This window comes from Mastomys coucha, unplaced genomic scaffold (genome assembly GCF_008632895.1).
Source record: "Mastomys coucha isolate ucsf_1 unplaced genomic scaffold, UCSF_Mcou_1 pScaffold22, whole genome shotgun sequence".
Lineage (NCBI taxonomy): Eukaryota > Metazoa > Chordata > Mammalia > Rodentia > Muridae > Mastomys > Mastomys coucha.
In genome coordinates, this window is record NW_022196905.1 from 163,488,825 (window position 1) to 163,507,549 (window position 18,725).

The window sequence follows — 18,725 nt, forward strand, 5'->3', positions numbered from 1 at the left end:
AACTCAGAAATCTGCCTGCCTCTGCCTCCCAAGGGCTGGGATTAAAGGCGTGCGCCACCACTGCCCAGTTCCCCATAATCTTACATTGTAAATTGAAGCAAGAAATTAATTAAGATTTGATTATTCTAAGCAAAATATAGTTAATAGAGTAAAAAGATGGGTTTAAAAGTCTTAGCCAATTTTCTTTAGCTATAGACTAGTACAATATGTGACTACCCTTAGCAAGATGATACCAATTGTGTATAAAAATCAAGGTAGGAAATAAAATATTGTCATTTAGACCCTTGAGTAATTCTAAAACAGTCACAAATTCAGTGTATGCTAAAATGTGTGTATAGTGATACTTGGTAGAACTGGCAAAATGTTATTTTTATAACTAATAAAACATCAATTCCTACCAACTACAGAGTAAGATTAATATCCTCAAACTCTGCTTTTCTATTGGATGAAGTCTGCCCATACAAAGGGCCACCTGGAGTCCTCCAACTAGGGCCTTTCTATTTAGAAATCAGCTCTAAATAGATAGACTAGGCTGCCTTGCAATTTACACAGATCCTCCAGCTTCTGCTGAGGGCTGAGATTAAAGGCATGTGACACTACTCCAAGCCTTAAAAGGTTCTTTTACTGTAACATCTAGGCTACTGTTTTAACAAACAAGTGGGCATTGTAGCCTAAAACACATGATGTTATCACCTCAGCTGCAGTGGTACCAGCCCATGATCTGTCCTTCAGGACAGAAGAAACCTGAGTTTGAGACTTGAGTGTTTAGAATGCATTCAAAACCCAACACGGATGTTGACAGCACAGCACAGCTCCTAAGTCAGTACTTCAGCACATATGCATACACTTTGCTCTAAAACTCTTTGCTCTTGGACTCGTGAAGGCTCACTCAGCAGATGCAGGTGACTGCCACAATTTGATTCAGAGTCCACACACCTGAAGGCTACTGTGGCCTGTACACGTGTACGGTACCTTGAATACACACACATACACAAGTAGGTGGACAAAAATGAACTGCTTCCCTTTAAGAGTTTGAATGTACATGCAAACGATGATAAAGTGCATCACCCACATAAAGTAGCCACTGGTACAAATGGAGATGTGCTGAAAGTTGACAAAATGTTGACACACCAGAATTTTGAAGACTTGATACCAAAAGAGAGGGTATAATGCCATAATATCTTTTCTTTTGTGGTGCTGAGGGGTAGCAAGCGTTCTACTACTAAAATACATTTCTAGTCTCCTTAATACTTTTAAATATCACATGTTGAAAATGATAATATCTGGAATCATAACTGGGTTAACTGTTAAAATTCATTTCATTTTAAAGTCAAAAGTGGTTAGTAAGAAAGTAAAAATTACAAATGAGGTGCATGTTAGGTTCTTAGTGCACAACTCTAATGTAATTCTTCAGAACTGAATTAAACTTGACCTCACCTGGATATCTGCCTTTCTTGTTTGTATGGAAACACTGTTTTTCGTGTTAACAGATATTCCTTGAGTTTTTCTTTCCTTTGTTCTAGAGAAGGAGGAGCAACAGAGTTAACTTTAGTTAAAACATCAAATATGGTTGAGTAAAAGGTTATTTTCTTGGAGAAAATTATTTTGAGATAGTGTTTTATATTTTGATATTGATGAAGAGGAAATTCAAATTAATAGAATTGACGTTATAGGGATTTACTAATGGATTTGCTTAGGAGACATTAAATCAAACAAAGTCCTAGTCTACCACAAAAGTCCCTTGTGCTCTTATCAGTAAAAACATAATTCTGGGCCAGGAGGTGGTGGCGCACGCCTTTAATCCCAGCACTTGGGAGGCAGAGGCCAGCGGATTTCTGAGTTCGAGGCCAGCCTGGTCTACAGAGTGAGTTCCAGGACAGCCAGGGCTACACAGAGAAACCCTGTCTCGAAAAACATAAAAAAAATAAATAGATAATTCTGCCAGGTGGGCAAGATCCTCCTCCATAATAACTATTTGAAAAAAGAAAAAAAAAGAAAAAAAAAGAGGATTTAAATAGTTCTAGCAATATCTTTGCTTATCAATCTCCCATCTACCTAAGTAGCCAAACTTATAGTCTCTTAGTTGTTCAAAGTGTAACCTGGAGTCGAGACCTGAGCCAGAATGAATAATGACAGCATGTATAAAATGCACGAGCCCACAGTGTATCTGTTATTGAAATCTTCTCTTCAAAGCCAGTTCTTTGGACATCAGCCAGAGCTGGACAAGTGCTATTCAAGAGCGTTTCCTTCATTAGTCCCTAAGTTAGGTATGGAGCCACTCCTCTCTGGGAAAGCAGGCTATCTCTGTAACAAATGCGGAGGTTCCCAGTGTGACCTTCTACACCAGCCTCTGCTGTTGGAGAGTGCGCCCAACGGGTTTCTAGTACTTCCTCTGAGGGCACTCCTAACCCTCCAGACTGATCAATGGTCCAGGCTCACTCAGAGACAAGAAAAGCTCACAAGGAAACTGGCAGGATACTGTTAAATGGCAAGACTGGCCCCCAGGTCTCAACCAGGCCCCACCTTATAGGAGAGAAGGGGGCTCAGAACAAGCCTAAGGAAGCTGCCTAGGAGAGCTGACAGGAAGGTTTCCAATTAAGAAAACAGTAGAAGAAAATGGTGTGACCTTGGATTGAATGTGTAAGTGAAGGTCCTGCCTGCTTGGCTGCCAGGAGAAGTCTCCTGCAGAGACCCCCTTCATCCCCAAGCAGGGAAGGAAGAACTTTCTTTTGAGAAACTAGCTGCCTGGTCAGCTGGATTGGGCCACATAAACTAGAGGGCAAACCCACTTTCATCCTTGAAGCCTGCTCCATCTGTGCTCCCAGATTACAGCTGCTGGATCTGCTCCCCAGCAGCTCTAATCTGAAAAGTGGAAACAAAGCCAAGAGTATCCAGGGTTGGTAAGGCAGCCCACAGGCAGAAGGCAAAGGAGTCAGTGTCGAGAACAGGAAGACTGTCTGTCTCAGAGGAAGCAGGCTTGGAGATTCAGTGCAAAGTGCGGTAAGACCCTTAGTCTCCCTCTGGAGACCACAGCCAAGGGACTCTGCCGCGAAGAAAAACTGGCCGTGCACAGAGGCCATTCTGAGATGGGCGTCCCTGGCTGGCAAGGATGCCTGGCTGGCAAGGATGCCCCTTCCCCCTTCTCTCCCTCTCTCTCTCTCTCCCTCCCTCTGTCCCTCCCCCCTCCCCATCCCCCCCATGTGTGTGTGTGTGTGTGTGTGTGTGTGTGTGTGTGTGACACAAAAGGGCTCCTCCTTTTGTAAAGAGGAAGGAGTTTTGAAACTTGCTCAGAACAAGTAAAAGGATCTGTTTTTTTTTTAAAAAGAAAAGGAAGGGCTCCTTTGGCAGGTTACTCCAATGGGCCATACAGTCTTCTCCACTGAGCCCTGCCCAGGCTAAACACTGGCAAAAACCCCAGGCATCCTTGCCAGCCAGACTAAGGGTCTTACTGCACTTTGCACTGAATCCTGAATCCTGGAAGCCTGCTTCCTCTGAGACAGACAGTCTTCTGTTCTCGACACTGACTCCTCTGCCTTCTGCCTGTGGGCTGCCTTACCAACCCTGGATACTCTTGACTTTGTTTCCACTTTTCAGTTATAAAGACATAGACAAACTAAGGGGGGAAACGGATGACCATGTTTCCTGAGGTCCCTTAGATGTCTGGGTTTTTAATGGTTTAGTAGGTTATAATACCTATAAGCTTAAAAGGGCCAAATGGGAAAAATAAATTAGAGGTTTGATCCACAGAGGAACCAAGATCTTCCTGCACCATAGAATCATTATATTCTGTATAATCAAGACCTGTAATTTGAAGTCTTCATAAGGAGAGAGCACTTACTAAGGTTTTCTCAGTGTCTGCTGCCATCTACAGACACCCACAAACTCCTTATAGGTGGGTATGCAGACCATTGGCTTCCTCTGTTATAGAGAAATAAATACCTTTTGGGTATGGGTAACTTGGAAAAGTCCTAAACTGGCTCTGGAGGTGAGATTTGGCCTGCCCACTTCTGGCTGGTCCCTGACTCTGTGACTGGAACAGAACGGCCCAGGAAGAAGTCATTGTGTGCTTGAGAACAGCTAAAAGTTATTTCCAAATGAGGCTACTATTGTTTATTAATTAGCTCATGGTATAAAGGTGCCTATAATAAAACAGATAATGGGAAACGTGCACATGGGGAGGGTCTCGCCATAACAACTCCAGCAACACAGAGCTGCTCTGCTAGGTTCTGTTAGAGAATGTGCACATGACATTAAAGCTCTATACCCTATGGAAGTCACAAAGTCTTGTGTTTGCTGTAGGGTTTGACTGAAAACTTACAGGGCCTAATGTTCACAGTATATTCACAGGTAGTATTAATTTATTGCATACTCTATGTGTATACTTTGGATTCAACTTTCCTTCATTAAAGTCATGATACATAATACATTCTAGCTAAACAACAGCTATCTTCAGAACTCCAGCTGTGTTTATTAAAGTAATCACAGGTTAATATCCCTTCAAGGGGGAGATAATCAAGGTCAGTGTACCCTCACCTGAGTATCCAGACTCACTAGGGGACGGCAGGGGGCACTTATGTAGCCTTGGGAAAGCTGTTCTATTTAGTGGGCAGGCCTCAAGGAAAAGGAGACACCCACACATACACACACCTCTTTTAGGGAAAAATTCTAACAGTAAATAATAAGTTTATTTGTTATGGTTATGTCTCATGGTATCTAATTTTTTGCTTGTTTCTTTTCAATACAGGGTTTCTCTGTGTAGCTCTGGGCTGTCCTGGAACTCTCAATAGACCAGGCTAGCCTCGAAATCAGTGGCCTACCAGCCTCTGTCTCCCAAGTTTAGAGGTGTGGATGCCCACGCCCAGCTTCAAGTTTACTTTTCTTTTTTTGGCTTTTTGAGACAGGGTTTCTCTGTGTAGCCCTGGCTGTCCTGGAACTCACTCTGTAGACCAGGCTGGCCTCAAACTCAGAAATCCGCTGGCCTCTGCCTCCCAAGTGCTGGGATTAAAGGTGTGTGCCACCACTGCATAGCAAGTTTACATTTTTTAAATTGTTTAGTCAAGGTGATTTATATGGAAAGTTTAAGATAGCTGGATGTCTCCGGGACTACAAAGATAGTTTGCTACCTAAAACTACAATTATAAATGTTTTTTTACCCCCCTTGTTTGTTCTTGTTTACATAGGATGTTCTCTCATTCAAGATTATTGCTGTCTCTAAAATTCTTTCTCAGGATCAGTGAGACAATAAAAGAAAAGACATAAATTTGAAGTTATATCTCTAATAAAAGGTTAAATTCTTTTAGATAGAGTAAATCAAATAAATAAAAAGAGACAAAACCATAAAAGCTTAAAGTGAAGTCCCAGTAGATGTGACTATGTTAAACAGGACTTACAAAGGACAACTTAAAGACAGTGTACTCAACGGTTACAATGACTGCTCCTACGGAGACAAGGGTCTACTCACGGTAACAAAAGCTGACTTAGAGACACATATCTTGTCCCATGTGTCTTTGCTAATTTTGTTAAGCTTTAAACATCTGGAGAAACTGTGGTGAGAATTAATTATACACCTTTTATTCATATAAATGTCTTCCTGTGACAACTAATCCTCCTGTTCTTCGCTATAATTACTCCTGTGATAAAATAAGCTACTTAATACAAAAGATCTTATAAATTGACTTAGGTTTTGTAAAACTATACTATACAAGATAATGAAGTTCCCAGTTTCTCCATGGACTATACTTATCATATAAAGTGTATTACCTTGGTATTTAAAGAGCTTCAATTCAAAAATTGTCATTTTATAGGCTCAAAAATCTTAAAAGAGATAAATTACCTTAGCTTACAAAACCCTAATCTTGTGAGAGTTGCTAATTTATTATAAACTGTTAAAACAAAGGTAATCTTGGCATAAAAGTTGTAAGAGATTAAATGGCTGGGTGATAACACATGCCTTTAATCACAGCACTGGGGGCAGGTGGAGCTGAGTTCAAGGCCAGCCTGGTCTGCATAGTGAATTCCAGGACAGCCAGGGCTATACGGAGAGGCTGCCTCAAAGTAAAATAGAACATAAAAAAGTGATTAAATATATTTTATATGTCCAGAATTGTGTCTGCAGTTACACTAAGTACAAATGTAATTCATTTACAGAGACAAGATGGGGGGAGACCAATTTATATCCCACATTATATAATCTTCTCTAACATATTTTCAAAATTAAAATTGAGCAGGTAATGCAAAGACAGTTTAATATAAAATACTATTCAAAATAAGTGCATTTAAAAACTAATTAGGGAGAATGAAATGTTCACGTAAAATGAGTTAAATTGACCAGACACTTGCACGTCAGGATTGGTGGGACTTAACATGAGGGTGGTCACAGTGAGTTAAAGTGACCAGACACTTGCACGTCAGGATGGATGGGACTTTCCATGAGGGTGGTCACAGTGAGTTAAAGTGACCAGACACTTGCACGTCAGGATTGGTGGGACTTAACATGAGGGTGGTCACAGTGAGTTAAAGTGACCGGACACTTGCACGTCAGGATGGATGGGACTTACCATGAGGGTGGTCACAGTGAGTTAAAGTGACTGGACACTTGCACGTCAGGATGGATGGGACTTACCATGAGGGTGGTCATGGTGAGTTAGTTACCTGCTCACCTCATTACCAAATAAGGATGCATGGGGGCTAAGACGCACCAGAGTCTGCAGCTCTGCTTCCCAGAGTGCACAGCAGACCAGGGAAGCCTCCTCTGTCTACAGGGAAGACAATCTACTCCTCACGTCTCACACGATAGACAGAGGAATTCTCTCACCCAAAGGAGGATCTGAAGAGTCTACACCAGCTTCCTGTCTCCAGCAAAAGAGGCAAATGGCAATCACATTTCACTCACTGGCTCCTGGGCTGACAGAGGGTGCTGCCAACGGGGGATCTTTTACCTAAGCCAGCCAGCATGCTAGACAGACCCGCATGCTAGTTCAATTTGCCATGCCTTTTGCCCTGGCTTTCCATTCTCCTCCTCTTAGCAAACCAGTCCCAGGCTGGGAGGCCAATAGCTCATTGTGTAAGGTATCCCCCCACCCCCAACCCCAGAAGACTTTTAGATAACGTAAGGCAGAGCCTCTGTCACGGTCAACACAGCAGGCTGAACTATGGGCACTTAAACACTAAGTTGCAGGTGCGGATCCATCATGCCAGGGTAAAGAAAGCAACAATGGGGCTGCAGAGATGTCTCAGTGGTTAAGAGCATGGACTGCAATTCCAGAGGTCCTGAGTTCAATTCCCAGCAACCACATGGTGGCTCACAACCATCTGCAATGGGATCTGATGCCCTCATCTAGTGTGTCTGAAGATAGCTATAGTATATGCATATACATAAAATAAATAAACCTTAATAAAACAACAACAAAGCCAGACCAGCCTCTCAGAGCTGACAGAAACGGCTCTTCAGCCCTGTTCCCACTGCAAACCTGAAAACCAGGTACACAGTCCAAGCTTTAGGAATCCAACGGGAGACATATGGAGATTGGATCATGATGTCCCTTCCTCCCTGGACTCATGATCATGCTGCCCATAATGCTCCTCCACGGCTAGCCACCATGGCTCCTCAGGACTGAATTCTGACAATGAATTTTACTAGCTCTGTTATATCTGGTAATAAAAGGTTTGTGAACAGTTTTCTGTTGATAATTATAGTTATTATAGTAGTGAAAACCTGAGTGTTCAGTTCCCTGTGATACTGAATTTTGTTTCATTTTATTTTATGTTGGTCTGTCTTTCCTTCCTTCCTTCTTTCTTTCTTTCTTTCTCTCTTTTTCTTTTTTCTTTTTCTTTTTTTTTTTTTGAGACAGGGTTTCTCTGTGTAGCCCTGGCTGTCCTGGAACTCTGTACACCAGGCTGGCCTCGAACTCAGAAATCCACCTGCCCCTATCTCTCAAGCTCTAGGACTAAAGGCATGCACCACCATGCCTGACAACACAGGATTTTAAACTGGAGCTTTATAAAAGATTTTTAAAAACTATAGTGGAGGGTTGGGAATGATGAGTCTGGGCAACAAATATTTGTAAAGGAAAATCACTGGCAAAAATTCTAACAGTATCTTTGCTGTGTCGACCTCCCACCTGACCAAGTGGCCAGACTTAATAGTCCCCCATCTCTGTTTAAACTATTCAACGTATAACCTGGGGCTGGGACCTAAAAGAGATTTAAGGGGATGAAGAGATGGCTCAGCCGTTAAGAGCACTGACTGTTTCTTCCAAAGGTCCTGAGTTCAAATCCCAGCAACCACATGATGGCTCTCTGTAACACGATCTGACTCCCTCTTCTAGAGTGTCTGAAGACAGCTACAGTGTACTTACATATAATAAATAAATAAGCCTTTAAAAAAAAGAGAGAGATTTAAGGATGAGAGCAATGTAAACTGCACAAGCCTAACTCAGGAAGAAGAGGCAGGCAGATCTCTGAGTTCACGGTCAGCCTGGTCTACAAATCAAATTCCAGGATAGCCAGAGTTAGAGAGAAACCCTGCCTCAAAACAACAGAAAAGCACCAGTCTAAAGTGTATATAATGCTATTAAAATCTTTTATTCAAGGCTGGCTCCTCCTTGGGCATCAGCCAGAGCAGACAACTGCTACTAAAGAGCTTTACCTCGAGTAACCACTAAGGGTGTGGAGTGACTCCTCCCTGGGAAAATACATTATTTCTATAACAATGCAATAGGAAATTTCTCAATTTAGGGAAATGATCCCATTAATCAGAAGTTATATGAGAGGTGCTGTTTTCGAGTCACTAGTGCTGTGATGAGACACCCTGACCAAAGGTAACTTGGAGAAGAAAGGGCTCCTTTACTCACATTTCCATAGTACAATTCATCATCAAAAGAAGTTAGGGCAGGAACCTGGTGGCCATGGATGAGAGTTACTTCAAGGCTTGCTCTCCTGGTTTGGTTTTGTTTTTTATAGCTATAGCACCCAGAACCAATAGCCTAGGGGTGGCACCGCCCACAATGGGCTGGGCCCTCTCTCTCCCTCGCCCTTCAATCACTAATTAAGAAGATGCCTTACAGGCTGGCCTACAGCCTGACTGTTAAAATGGAAACATTTTTCTCAATTTCGATTCCCCTCTCTTAGGACTCTAGCTTGTGTCTAGTCGACACAACTTTAGCCAGCATGATGCTCACAACTGCTCTGCAATAAGAATGCATTGTCTGGGTTGAGGCTAATACCTCAATGATAGAACATTTGCCTAGCATATACAACGCTCTGTGCTTCATCCTCCCAAATAAGTAAATAAATAAATAAATAAATAGCATCAGATGTCCTAATCGTGTGAAAATTGCAGGGAACACCATTTCAATACAGGGTTCCAGAAAGCCAATCTACAAGAAACCACTGTGTAGAGATGTGATACCAGTCGCCAAATTCTTTTTTTTTTTTTTTCTATTTTTCGAGACAGGGTTTCTCTGTGTAGCCCTGGCTGTCCTGGAACTCACTCTGTAGACCAGGCTGGCCTCGAACTCAGAAATCCGCCTGCCTCTGCCTCCCAACTGCTGGGATTAATTAAGGGCGTAAGCCCCCACTGCCCGGCCAGTCGCCAAATGCTAACCAACTTACAGAATTAGGTTGGTGAGAAAGTTTCCCATATTCTTGCGGCAGACCTTTCAACTCCACTTTCCCATAAGGTCCAGGACATCATGCAAACAGCCCAGCCTTACCTTCTCTTTCCAAGCACGCAGATGGGAGAACCCGCGCGCAGACGCAGGCGCAGTCGGGGGTCCGGAAAGCCCCGCCCCCGCCCTCAGCCCCCGAAGGTAAACCGCTGCTCCCCGCAGCTTCCCTCGACAGCGGCCTAGGCTCTCAAAGAGAGTTAGCGGCTGAGGCCCCGTGCCGTCGCTCACCTCTGAAGGCCGGCTGGTCTCGCCTGGTCGGGGGCAGCTGCAGGTCGCGGGGCACCAGCAAGGAAGTTTTCACAGCCCGGCCAAGGCTGCGTTTCCTGGACTCTGCCATCGCTTGATGCGCGCGCCTCAGCGCCGGCGTGGATTGAACGGACCAATGAGCGCGGAGCGGAGGGGCGGGGCCCGGACGAGGGGCGGGGCCGCCCCAGAATCTGTGGAGTTGGCAGCAGGCGAGAAATTTCAAAATCGAACAATGCTCTTCCAACTGGATGGATGACGCCGTTGGAGCGGGCTTGTTGAATCCCCAGGATGTAGCAGGACTAGGGTTGACTAGTCAGGGCATGTCTTCTGACACAGCCCAAGGACAGCAAAAGGACAGCAAATGGCTGCACCTGTCAAAACTCTGGTGCACTCCTTAGGGATAAGGCTCAACGCTTCCCCTGAGGAGGGCAAGTTCCCAAATGATTTTTGGAGCTGCGTAACAGAATTAAGTTGCGATTATATCTCGCAAGCGAGATGATGAACACAGATATTAGGTGTCCCATGTTTGCACAGCTTGCAAACAAAATCTTTTTTTTTTTTTTCCGGTTTTTTTAGACTGGGTTTCTCAGTATAGCCCTAGCTGTCCTGGAACTCACTCTGTAGACCAGGTTGTCCTGGAACTCAGAAATTCACCTGCCTCTGCCTCCCAAGTCCTAGGATTAAAGTCATGTGCCACTACTGCCCCGCTTTGCAAACAAAATCTTAAATTGAGATCTACCTTTGTGCTGTTATTATTTTATTGAAAATCTTGCTATGTAGCACAGGCTGGCTTAGAACTCGCTAGCAATCTTCCTGGGCCGCCTGAGTGCTAAGATTACAATTCTATGCCCAGCCCTTTCCATGTATTTATATATGCATTTGTGAAATGCATACAAGTGTAAGAGACAAAAAGGGAAAACTGAAGATATAACCCTGTGCTCTGTCAAGGCAAGATATAATTCTGTGAAGATAAACATTGTTTTATAAAAAGATAAAGGAGAGAAGGAATATGTTTTGGTAGATGTGTAGTCAGGTATAGGGGAAGGGGGTGCCTCTGCAAGCCCATCGGTATAGTATAGAATAGAGTTTATTCAGGGGATGAGAAGGGAAGTTAAGAGGGTATAGAGACAGAGAAAGGCAGAGAGAGAGAGTAGAGGAATAGAGGAGTGGAGGCTGGCCATGAGCTCGTGGAGAGAGAAGGGGGAAGGGGTGAGAAGACAGAGTGGGAGCAAGAAGACAAGATGGAAAGAGAGCAGAGGGGGCAAGCAGCCCCTTTTATAGTGAGTCGGGCACACCTGGCCGTTGCCAGACTGCTGTGAGGTGGAGCTTAGACAAAATGCTAGCAAAATCAACCAATTTGTCTACGTTTGTATATTTAGGTGTGCTGCCATAATCTTTCATGTCCACCATTTAAACATGTCACCAACATAAAACCCAGACACACTGACAGTGGTGGTTCACCCCTGGACACACTGACAGTGGTGGTTCACCCCTGGACACACTGACAGTGGTGGTTCACCCCTGGACACACTGACAGTAGTGGTTCACCCCTGTACCCCCAGCCCTCACAAAGACGGCGTATGTGAAACATATTTCTAGGGAAAAGCTATGTCTTCAAACTTGTTAACTGAATGGAACCTCAAAGGTTGTGAGCAGGTTGGGATGTTGCAGGACCAGGGCCCAGAGACAACTACTGAGCCATCTCCAGAGACCGAGGACCTAAGTGTTGATGCTTAAAACCCAGTTAGTTTGTGTCTGTGAAGTTTACCTTAATAGTTTTCTTAAGTGTCCATAGTTAAAACAAATGTACCTAAAATACAACAATGAACCATGAAGATCTCAATATACTGACACAGTAAGAAAATCCTTTTGAGTTTACTATTTTTTCAACGTGTCAATTTCTCCAAAATTTCCAGATGTACCCACTCCAAGAACAGCTTTTTTTTTCCTTTTCATTTCTTTTTGAGATTTTAACAAAATCATACAACCTTGGTCTCCAAACTCTCCTCTTTGCCCCTCTTTGCTCGATTTTGGACCTGGTGGAAAACCCTCAAGGCCTCAACCCTACACGTGAACAGCTTCTTTTTAAACACACATCTCCCATATGGTGCAACCATCCCACAGTGTTGGGATGTGAGACAGATTCTCTTCGAAAAGGTCAAAGAAGACTTCTTTCAAAGCAGGTCATTGTCAATACAGCTGTCTATAGACTGTGCACACATGATTGTTGTTGATCAGCTTCTCCTGTGGATACATGAAACAAGGAACATGCTTGTGAGAGAACAGGCTGGGTCAGTCCCAAGGACACAGTTATTGTCTGGGAAAGAAAGGGACCCACAGGGGTGACCCTACAGAGGCCCTGCAAGGTTGATATTGAAAAGAATCTTACAACCACCTGTAAGAGATCTGACACCCTCTTCTGGTGTGTCTGAAGACAGCTACAGTATACTTATGTATAATAATAAATAAATCTTAAAAAAAAAAAAATCTTGGGACTGGAGAGATGGCTCAGCAGTTAAGAGTACTGACTGCTCTTCTGAAGGTCCTGAGTTCAAATCCCAGCAACCACATGGTGGCTCTCTGTAATGAGATCTGATGCCCTCTTCTGGTGTGTCTGAAGACAGCTACAGTGTACTTGCATATAATAAAAATAAATAAAGCTTTTTAAAAATCTCACAGAATTCAGAAGGCTCTGGCAAAAATACTCAGTGGAAGAGTATAACAGAGAAATTATAGGAACCAAATGAACAATATACACTTGGATCAGAAGTCCCTGTATTGTTATTGTAAAGATGAACAAGAAATGCAAAGGATCTAGAGTGGGCAAGACAGCCATGAAAGAGTACCAAGTTGGAGTAGGAACCTGGACCTGTTTTCAAGACATATAAAACCATGATAACTGGGGCTGGAGAGATGGCTCAGTGGTTAAGAGCACTGACTGCTCTTCCAAAGGTCCTGAGTTCAAATCCCAGAAACCACATGGTGGCTCACAACCATCTGTAATGAGATCTGATGTCCTCTTCTGGTGTGTCTGAAGACAGCTACAGTGTACTTACATATAATAATGAATAAATCTTTAAAAAAAAACCATGATAACTGAGACAGTGTGACATAAAGACAAACAATGGAATATAACAGATTTCAGGAAGATACTCTGCCTTATCTTGCCAATTGATGTTTACAGTTTCCAAAAACAACTTTTTGATAAACAGCTGTGGTAACTGAATTTTGACATGCAAAATGCTAACTTGATATTTAACTCGTTACTTTATACAAAACAAAACTCAACAACCTCAAGATGAAATGTATACCTGATATAATAAAGAAAACTATGGAACAGAAGAAAATACAAGGCAAATGCTTTGACTGGCAAAGATTTCTTTTTTTTTTTTTTAAGATTTATTTATTTTATGTGTATGAGTACACTGTAGCTGTACAGATGGCCGTGAGCCATCATGTGGTTGCTGAGAATTGAACTCAGGACAGCCCCGCTCACTCTGTCCCACTTGCTCCAGAGTAATACACTGTAGTTGTCTTCAGATGCACCAGAAGAGAGGGCGTCAGATCTCATTATGGGTGGTTGTGAGCCACCATGTGGTTGCTGGGATCTGAACTCAGGACCTTCGGAAGAGCAGTCAATGCTCTGACCCACTGAGCCATCTTGCCAGTCCCTCAAAGATTTCTTTTTAAAAATTATTTTTGGTTTGCATTTCCCTGATGGCTAAGGATGTTGAACATTTCTTTAATTGCTTCTCAGTTATTCGAGATTCCCCAGTTGAGAATTCTTTGTTTAGCTCTGTACCCCATTTTTTAATAAGGTTATTTAGTTCTCTGGAGTCTAACTTCTTGAGTTGTTTGTATATTTTGGATATTAGCCCTCTATCAGATGTAGGGTTGGTAAAGATCTTTTCACAATCTGTGTGTTGCTGTATCTCCTCCCTTGAGCATTTGTTCCCCCTTATAAGAAGGACAGAAGCATCCACACTTTGGTTTTCCTTCTTCTTCAGCTCCATGTGGTCTGTGAATTGTATTTTGGGTATTCTGAGCTTTTGGGCTAATATCCCCTTATCAGTGACTGCATACCATGTGTGTTCTTATGTGACTGGGTTACCTCCTTCAGGATGATATTTTCTTTTCTATTTATTTATTTATTTACCCCAGGACTATGCCTGATTCTTGGTATTGTGACAGTGCGGGTGCTCGCGGTCAGTTTTATTAGCTTGCACTGTCACGATACCAAGGGAGGAAATACAGAAACAAAGTGTGAAGCAGAGACTGAAGGAAAGGCCATCCAGAGACTGCCCCACCTGGGGATCCATCCCATACACAGACACCAAACCCAGACACTAAAGCAGATGCCAAGAAGTGTTTGCTAACAGAAGCCTGATGTAGCTGTCTCTTGAGAGGCTCTGCCAGAGCCTGACAAATACAGAGGCAGAAACTTGCAGCCAACCACTGTAAACCATATGTAGCAGAAGATGGCCTTATCTGACATCAATGGGAAGGGAAGCCCTTGGTCCTGTAGAGGTTCCATGCTCCAGTGTAGGGGGATGCTAGAGCAGTGAGGCAGGAGTGGGTGACTGGGTGGAGGAGCACCCTCATAGGGAGGAAGGGGAGGAAGGAAATGGGGGATGTGATGGAGGGTTGTGGAGGGGTAAGTTGGAAGGGGAATATCATTTCAAATGTAAATGAATAAAATGATTAATAAAAAATTATTTTTTATGCATATGGGTACTTAGCCTTCATGTATATCTGCTGCATTAAATGCATGTTTGGTGCCCTCAAAGGACAGAATTCCCTAGAGACTAATATCCTTCATTATCTGTAATAAAGATCAATATACTTGGAGTTGGTTTATGCTTTATTTCCGTGACACCTGCATCGATCTGGAGCTAATGGTCATTTTTTAAAGGTGGCGGGTGAGGTGGCTCAACTGCTAACAGAGCCTACTGCTAAGCCTCATGACCTGAGTTTGATCTCCAAGATCCACATGGTCAAAAGAGCAGCTCTCATCGAGCGTCCTCTGGCTCCCACAGGCTAGCCCTTGCATGTTCCCCAACCCACACAAACACTCATAAAATAAATAGAATGTAATAAAAATTCGACTAAAACAAAAACCAAGAGAAGAGGGTACCACATAATATACTGGTTACAGATACATTAAACACAATTCCTGCAGTCAACACTTACTTGGGAAGGAAGGGGGAAAAAAAGTCTTTATTTACACCTTTCAACAAACCAGGCAGTGACAGGGGAACAAATGTGCTCGCGAGTGGCCGCCGCCAGGGGCCGCTCCCTCGCGCCGCCTGTCCGTGTCGGGGCGCCCCACCCCCGCCGGCCACCAGGGGGCGCCGCTCGCAGCCTGGGAGCACCGGCGAGCGGCAGAAGCCGGCCGGGTGGCGGCCATGGACCGCTTCGTGTGGACCAGCGGCCTCCTGGAGATCAACGAGACCCTGGTGATCCAGCAGCGGGGGGTGCGCGTCTACGACGGCGAGGAGAAGGTAGGGCGGAGGCCGCCCCGCCCCGCGGGCCCTCATGCCCGGCAGGGCCTCACCCTCGGCCCTGGGCTGCCGGCCTCGGCCCGCCGCTGCGGCTGCACCGTGGACCGCGGAGCGGGCCGGGGCGCGGGCGTACGGAGGTCTCGGCGGGTCGGAGCCCGGGACAGCCCAGTTCCGCCTGGTGGCGAGCGCGCCACCGGAACGCCGTCCCCACCCTCCTGCCGGACGGGTGACGATTTGTTCTGGGCTGAGCCGGGGTCCCTCGCCCGAAAGGATTTCCGAAGGAGGCAGCAGGATCCAGCCCCTGGGGGTTCTCTGTTTGCTTTGTAATTTACTTTAGGAGGGGGGCTTGAGGCTTCGTTAATAATGAAGTAATGCGGTAAGCCCTGGCTTTGGAATGCAAGCGTAAATCTTAAAAGAGCTGGGCTCGCAAAGGATAAAACATCGATTGCAAGTATTCTGTACCTGGAAACCACATGCCATCTTGTTCTGAATTAAATATACGACCAGAGATCAGGAGTGGGAAAAGAGCTCGCGTCCCTAAAAAGCACTTTTAGTTTCCAGTTCTCACTTGCGGCATTCCGCCTCCCTCTGCAAGTTTGATACACTTATTCCTGGTCAGTGCTTTACAGCTAGCCCAGGTTCCCTGGTGTTTTTGCCGCAAGCTCTCATCCGCGACTGCTTCAATAAAGTTTGATTTACTTTTTAAGTAAACTTAGATTGTTCTGGGTTTGAGTAGTAAATATAAACCAGCCTAACTAGTTTGTCAGGTTGAGGTAATAATCCACGGGAGACCCCAAAAGGGGACAATAGAACAATCTCTTCACTACAGCCTATCACAGTCCCTCTTGCTCCTTGACCCAGCAGCGGTGTATACACTCTGGCTTGAGCTTTAAATGTATAGCCTAAGCTTTGATTTCGAGAGGAAAAATGCAGTGGTCCTTAGCCAGAACTGTTTGATCTAAGGGAGCATCATGCGCTTCCAAGTTAACATTTGTTTTGGAAATGTGAATTTTTACTAACTAATGAAAAAGAGATTCTTTTTTTTTTTAAAGAATTACTTATTTATTCTATGTATGTGAGCACACTGTAGCTTCAGACACACCAGAAGAGGGCATCAGATCTCATTACAGATGGTTGTGAGCCACCATGTGGTTGCCGGGAATTGAACTCAGGACCTCTGGAAGGGCAGTCAGTGCTCTTAACCTCTGAGCTATCTCTCCAGCCCCGAAAAAGAGATTCTTAAGTTCAGGTGTTTGGTTTTGTGTAAATCAGATTGGCCGAGACACTTAAAGTTAGGCCAGATTCCATGCTAGAGGTACTTTGAGCATTTCTTCTTTTTATTTTAAACCTTTTTCTCATTTTTAATTATGTGTCTACATGTGAGTCTGTAAGAGCATCTGTCAGCCTACGCCAGAGGTGTTAGACTCCCTGGAGTTGGAGTTACCATGTGCCTGCTGGGTCCTCTGGACCGGGAAGCAAATGCTCTTAACTGCTGAGCCATCTCTCCAGCCGCCCTCCTCCCTATTTCGAGACAGGGTCCTTATATGTAGCCCCAGCTGTCCTGGAACTCACTGTGCCGACCACGCTGGCCTGGAACTCACAATGATGCCCCTGTTGTTACTCCCAGTGCGAGGTTAAAGATATGCACACCTAGCCTTTTACTCCTGACCCATAGGAAGACACAGGACTTGTAAAGCCTTTTCTCTGATTTGTCTAAGTGTTTTGATAGAATATTGTGCTGCTGAGTTCTTTTGTAGACTCTACCCAAACCAGGGTCGTCTGGGAAGAGGGAACTTCGACCGAGGAAAGGTCCCTATCAGATGATTCTGTAGCCAAATCTGTGGGGCGTTTTCTAGATTAGTCATGAGTGAGGTGGGAGGCCCAGCCCACTGTGGGTGGGGCTGCTCTTGACAAGAGGTCTGGGCTGGTCTAAAACAGCAAGCTCAGTACCCACAGGGGCCAAGCCAGTCAGCCACTCTCCACAGTCACTGTCACAGTCCCTGCCTGTAGGTTCCTGTTATGAGTTCCTGCCCTGACTTCCTTTCAAGATGAAGTATAAACTGTAAATGGAAAGAAAACCCTTTCTTCCCCAAGTTTCTTTTGATCCTGGTGTTTATCACAGCAACAGAGACCTAAGTAGGAAAATATCCTTCACGGAGTTCATTTAAACTGATGGTAGATCTTAGGAAAAAAATCTTAGATTTTTTTCTTAGGAAAAAAAAATGTTTAAAAATGTGTGTCAATGTGTCGGTTATTTGTTATAAGTGGTTTTTAAAAGGCATGTTCCTATGTATGCTTGGTTTAACATAAAAAGTGCATATATTTCAGCGTTGCATGAAGTTACGTATGTCAGTAACAAGTTCCTTTTTCTTTTCAAACAAGTATGATTAAGTACAAATTTGATTTTTTTGTTTTTTTGGTTTTGTTGTTGTTGTTGTTGTTGTTGTTTTTAAGAAAAGTAAGAAAGAGAAAGAGAGAAGTTTGAAATCGTCATTAGCACCACTACCCTGAAGACTTTTGGCATAGTGCATAGGATTGATATAAGCATGATATGTGAAAATTTTACTTTTTAGTGGAATAAAATACAATGGATAGCTTACAGTGTTGTTAACACAATACATAATTTAACTTCTGTTTAAGAATGATCCAAGACAGAGATGGGTGGATCTCTGTGAGTTTTAGGCTAGCGTGGTCTACAGAGTAAGTTCTAAAACAGAGAGGGCTACACAGAGAAAGCCAGTCTCAAAACACCATGGTGGGGCAAAGTGGCTCAGTCAGGGAAGGCACCTGCTAACAGCAACCTAAGTTTGATCCCCAGATCTCAGATGCTGGGAGAACCAACTCCACTCCTGAAAGGTGTCCCAACCTTTCGATATGTGCTACGACACTGGCATATTCACATAGATATGCAAGGTAACTGAACAAGCAAATATGTGTAGTAAAAAATGTTCAAGGTCATATAGAATGATGCTTTATAAGACTCCTACTGGTTACTTATTTAATATGTTTTCCTGTTTGAAAAGTTCTTACATGCATATAATGTATTTTGATCAAGTTCCCCCCTTTTATTCCTTCCCTATCCCCACTATTACTTCTCCTCATTTTATGTTCTCTGTTTTTTTTTAGTATTATAAAAGTTGTTTGATATAAAACAACAATCAATTTAACAGTCTTATGTAGATGCTCATCTACAGCAATAGTGAAAATACATTTCTCTCTATAAATTTTAAACAACTTCAAATATATTAGCTGTATACTTAAAAATAATACATCGCTACTAGTATTTTCTTAAATGAACATGAATATATAA

The 18,725-nt window shown here is 43.6% G+C and overlaps 2 protein-coding genes and 1 long non-coding RNA gene across 3 annotated transcripts in view; 1 reads left to right on the top strand and 2 right to left on the bottom strand.

The window, feature by feature from the left end:
• The window catches only part of Ckap2 (cytoskeleton associated protein 2), a 13,126-nt gene extending 11,751 nt beyond the window's left edge, over window positions 1-1,375 (bottom strand). The window contains exon 1 of the mRNA XM_031391221.1: window positions 1,363-1,375. Coding sequence (XP_031247081.1) covers window positions 1,363-1,375 — 13 coding nt within the window. The remainder of the gene's footprint in view (window positions 1-1,362) is intronic.
• Window positions 1,376-1,441: 66 nt separating this feature from the next.
• On the bottom strand, window positions 1,442-10,041 carry LOC116069000. Its single transcript, XR_004109794.1, has 2 exons — window positions 9,897-10,041; window positions 1,442-1,519 (listed from the first exon to the last, which is right to left on the bottom strand). It is a non-coding gene; the product is annotated as an uncharacterized LOC116069000 (long non-coding RNA).
• Window positions 10,042-15,236: 5,195 nt separating this feature from the next.
• Vps36 (vacuolar protein sorting 36 homolog) overlaps window positions 15,237-18,725 on the top strand; it is a 29,916-nt gene continuing 26,427 nt past the window's right edge. Inside the window, exon 1 of the mRNA XM_031339239.1 lies at window positions 15,237-15,415. Within this exon, the coding sequence (XP_031195099.1) occupies window positions 15,320-15,415 (96 nt within the window). The 5' untranslated portion in view covers window positions 15,237-15,319. The remainder of the gene's footprint in view (window positions 15,416-18,725) is intronic.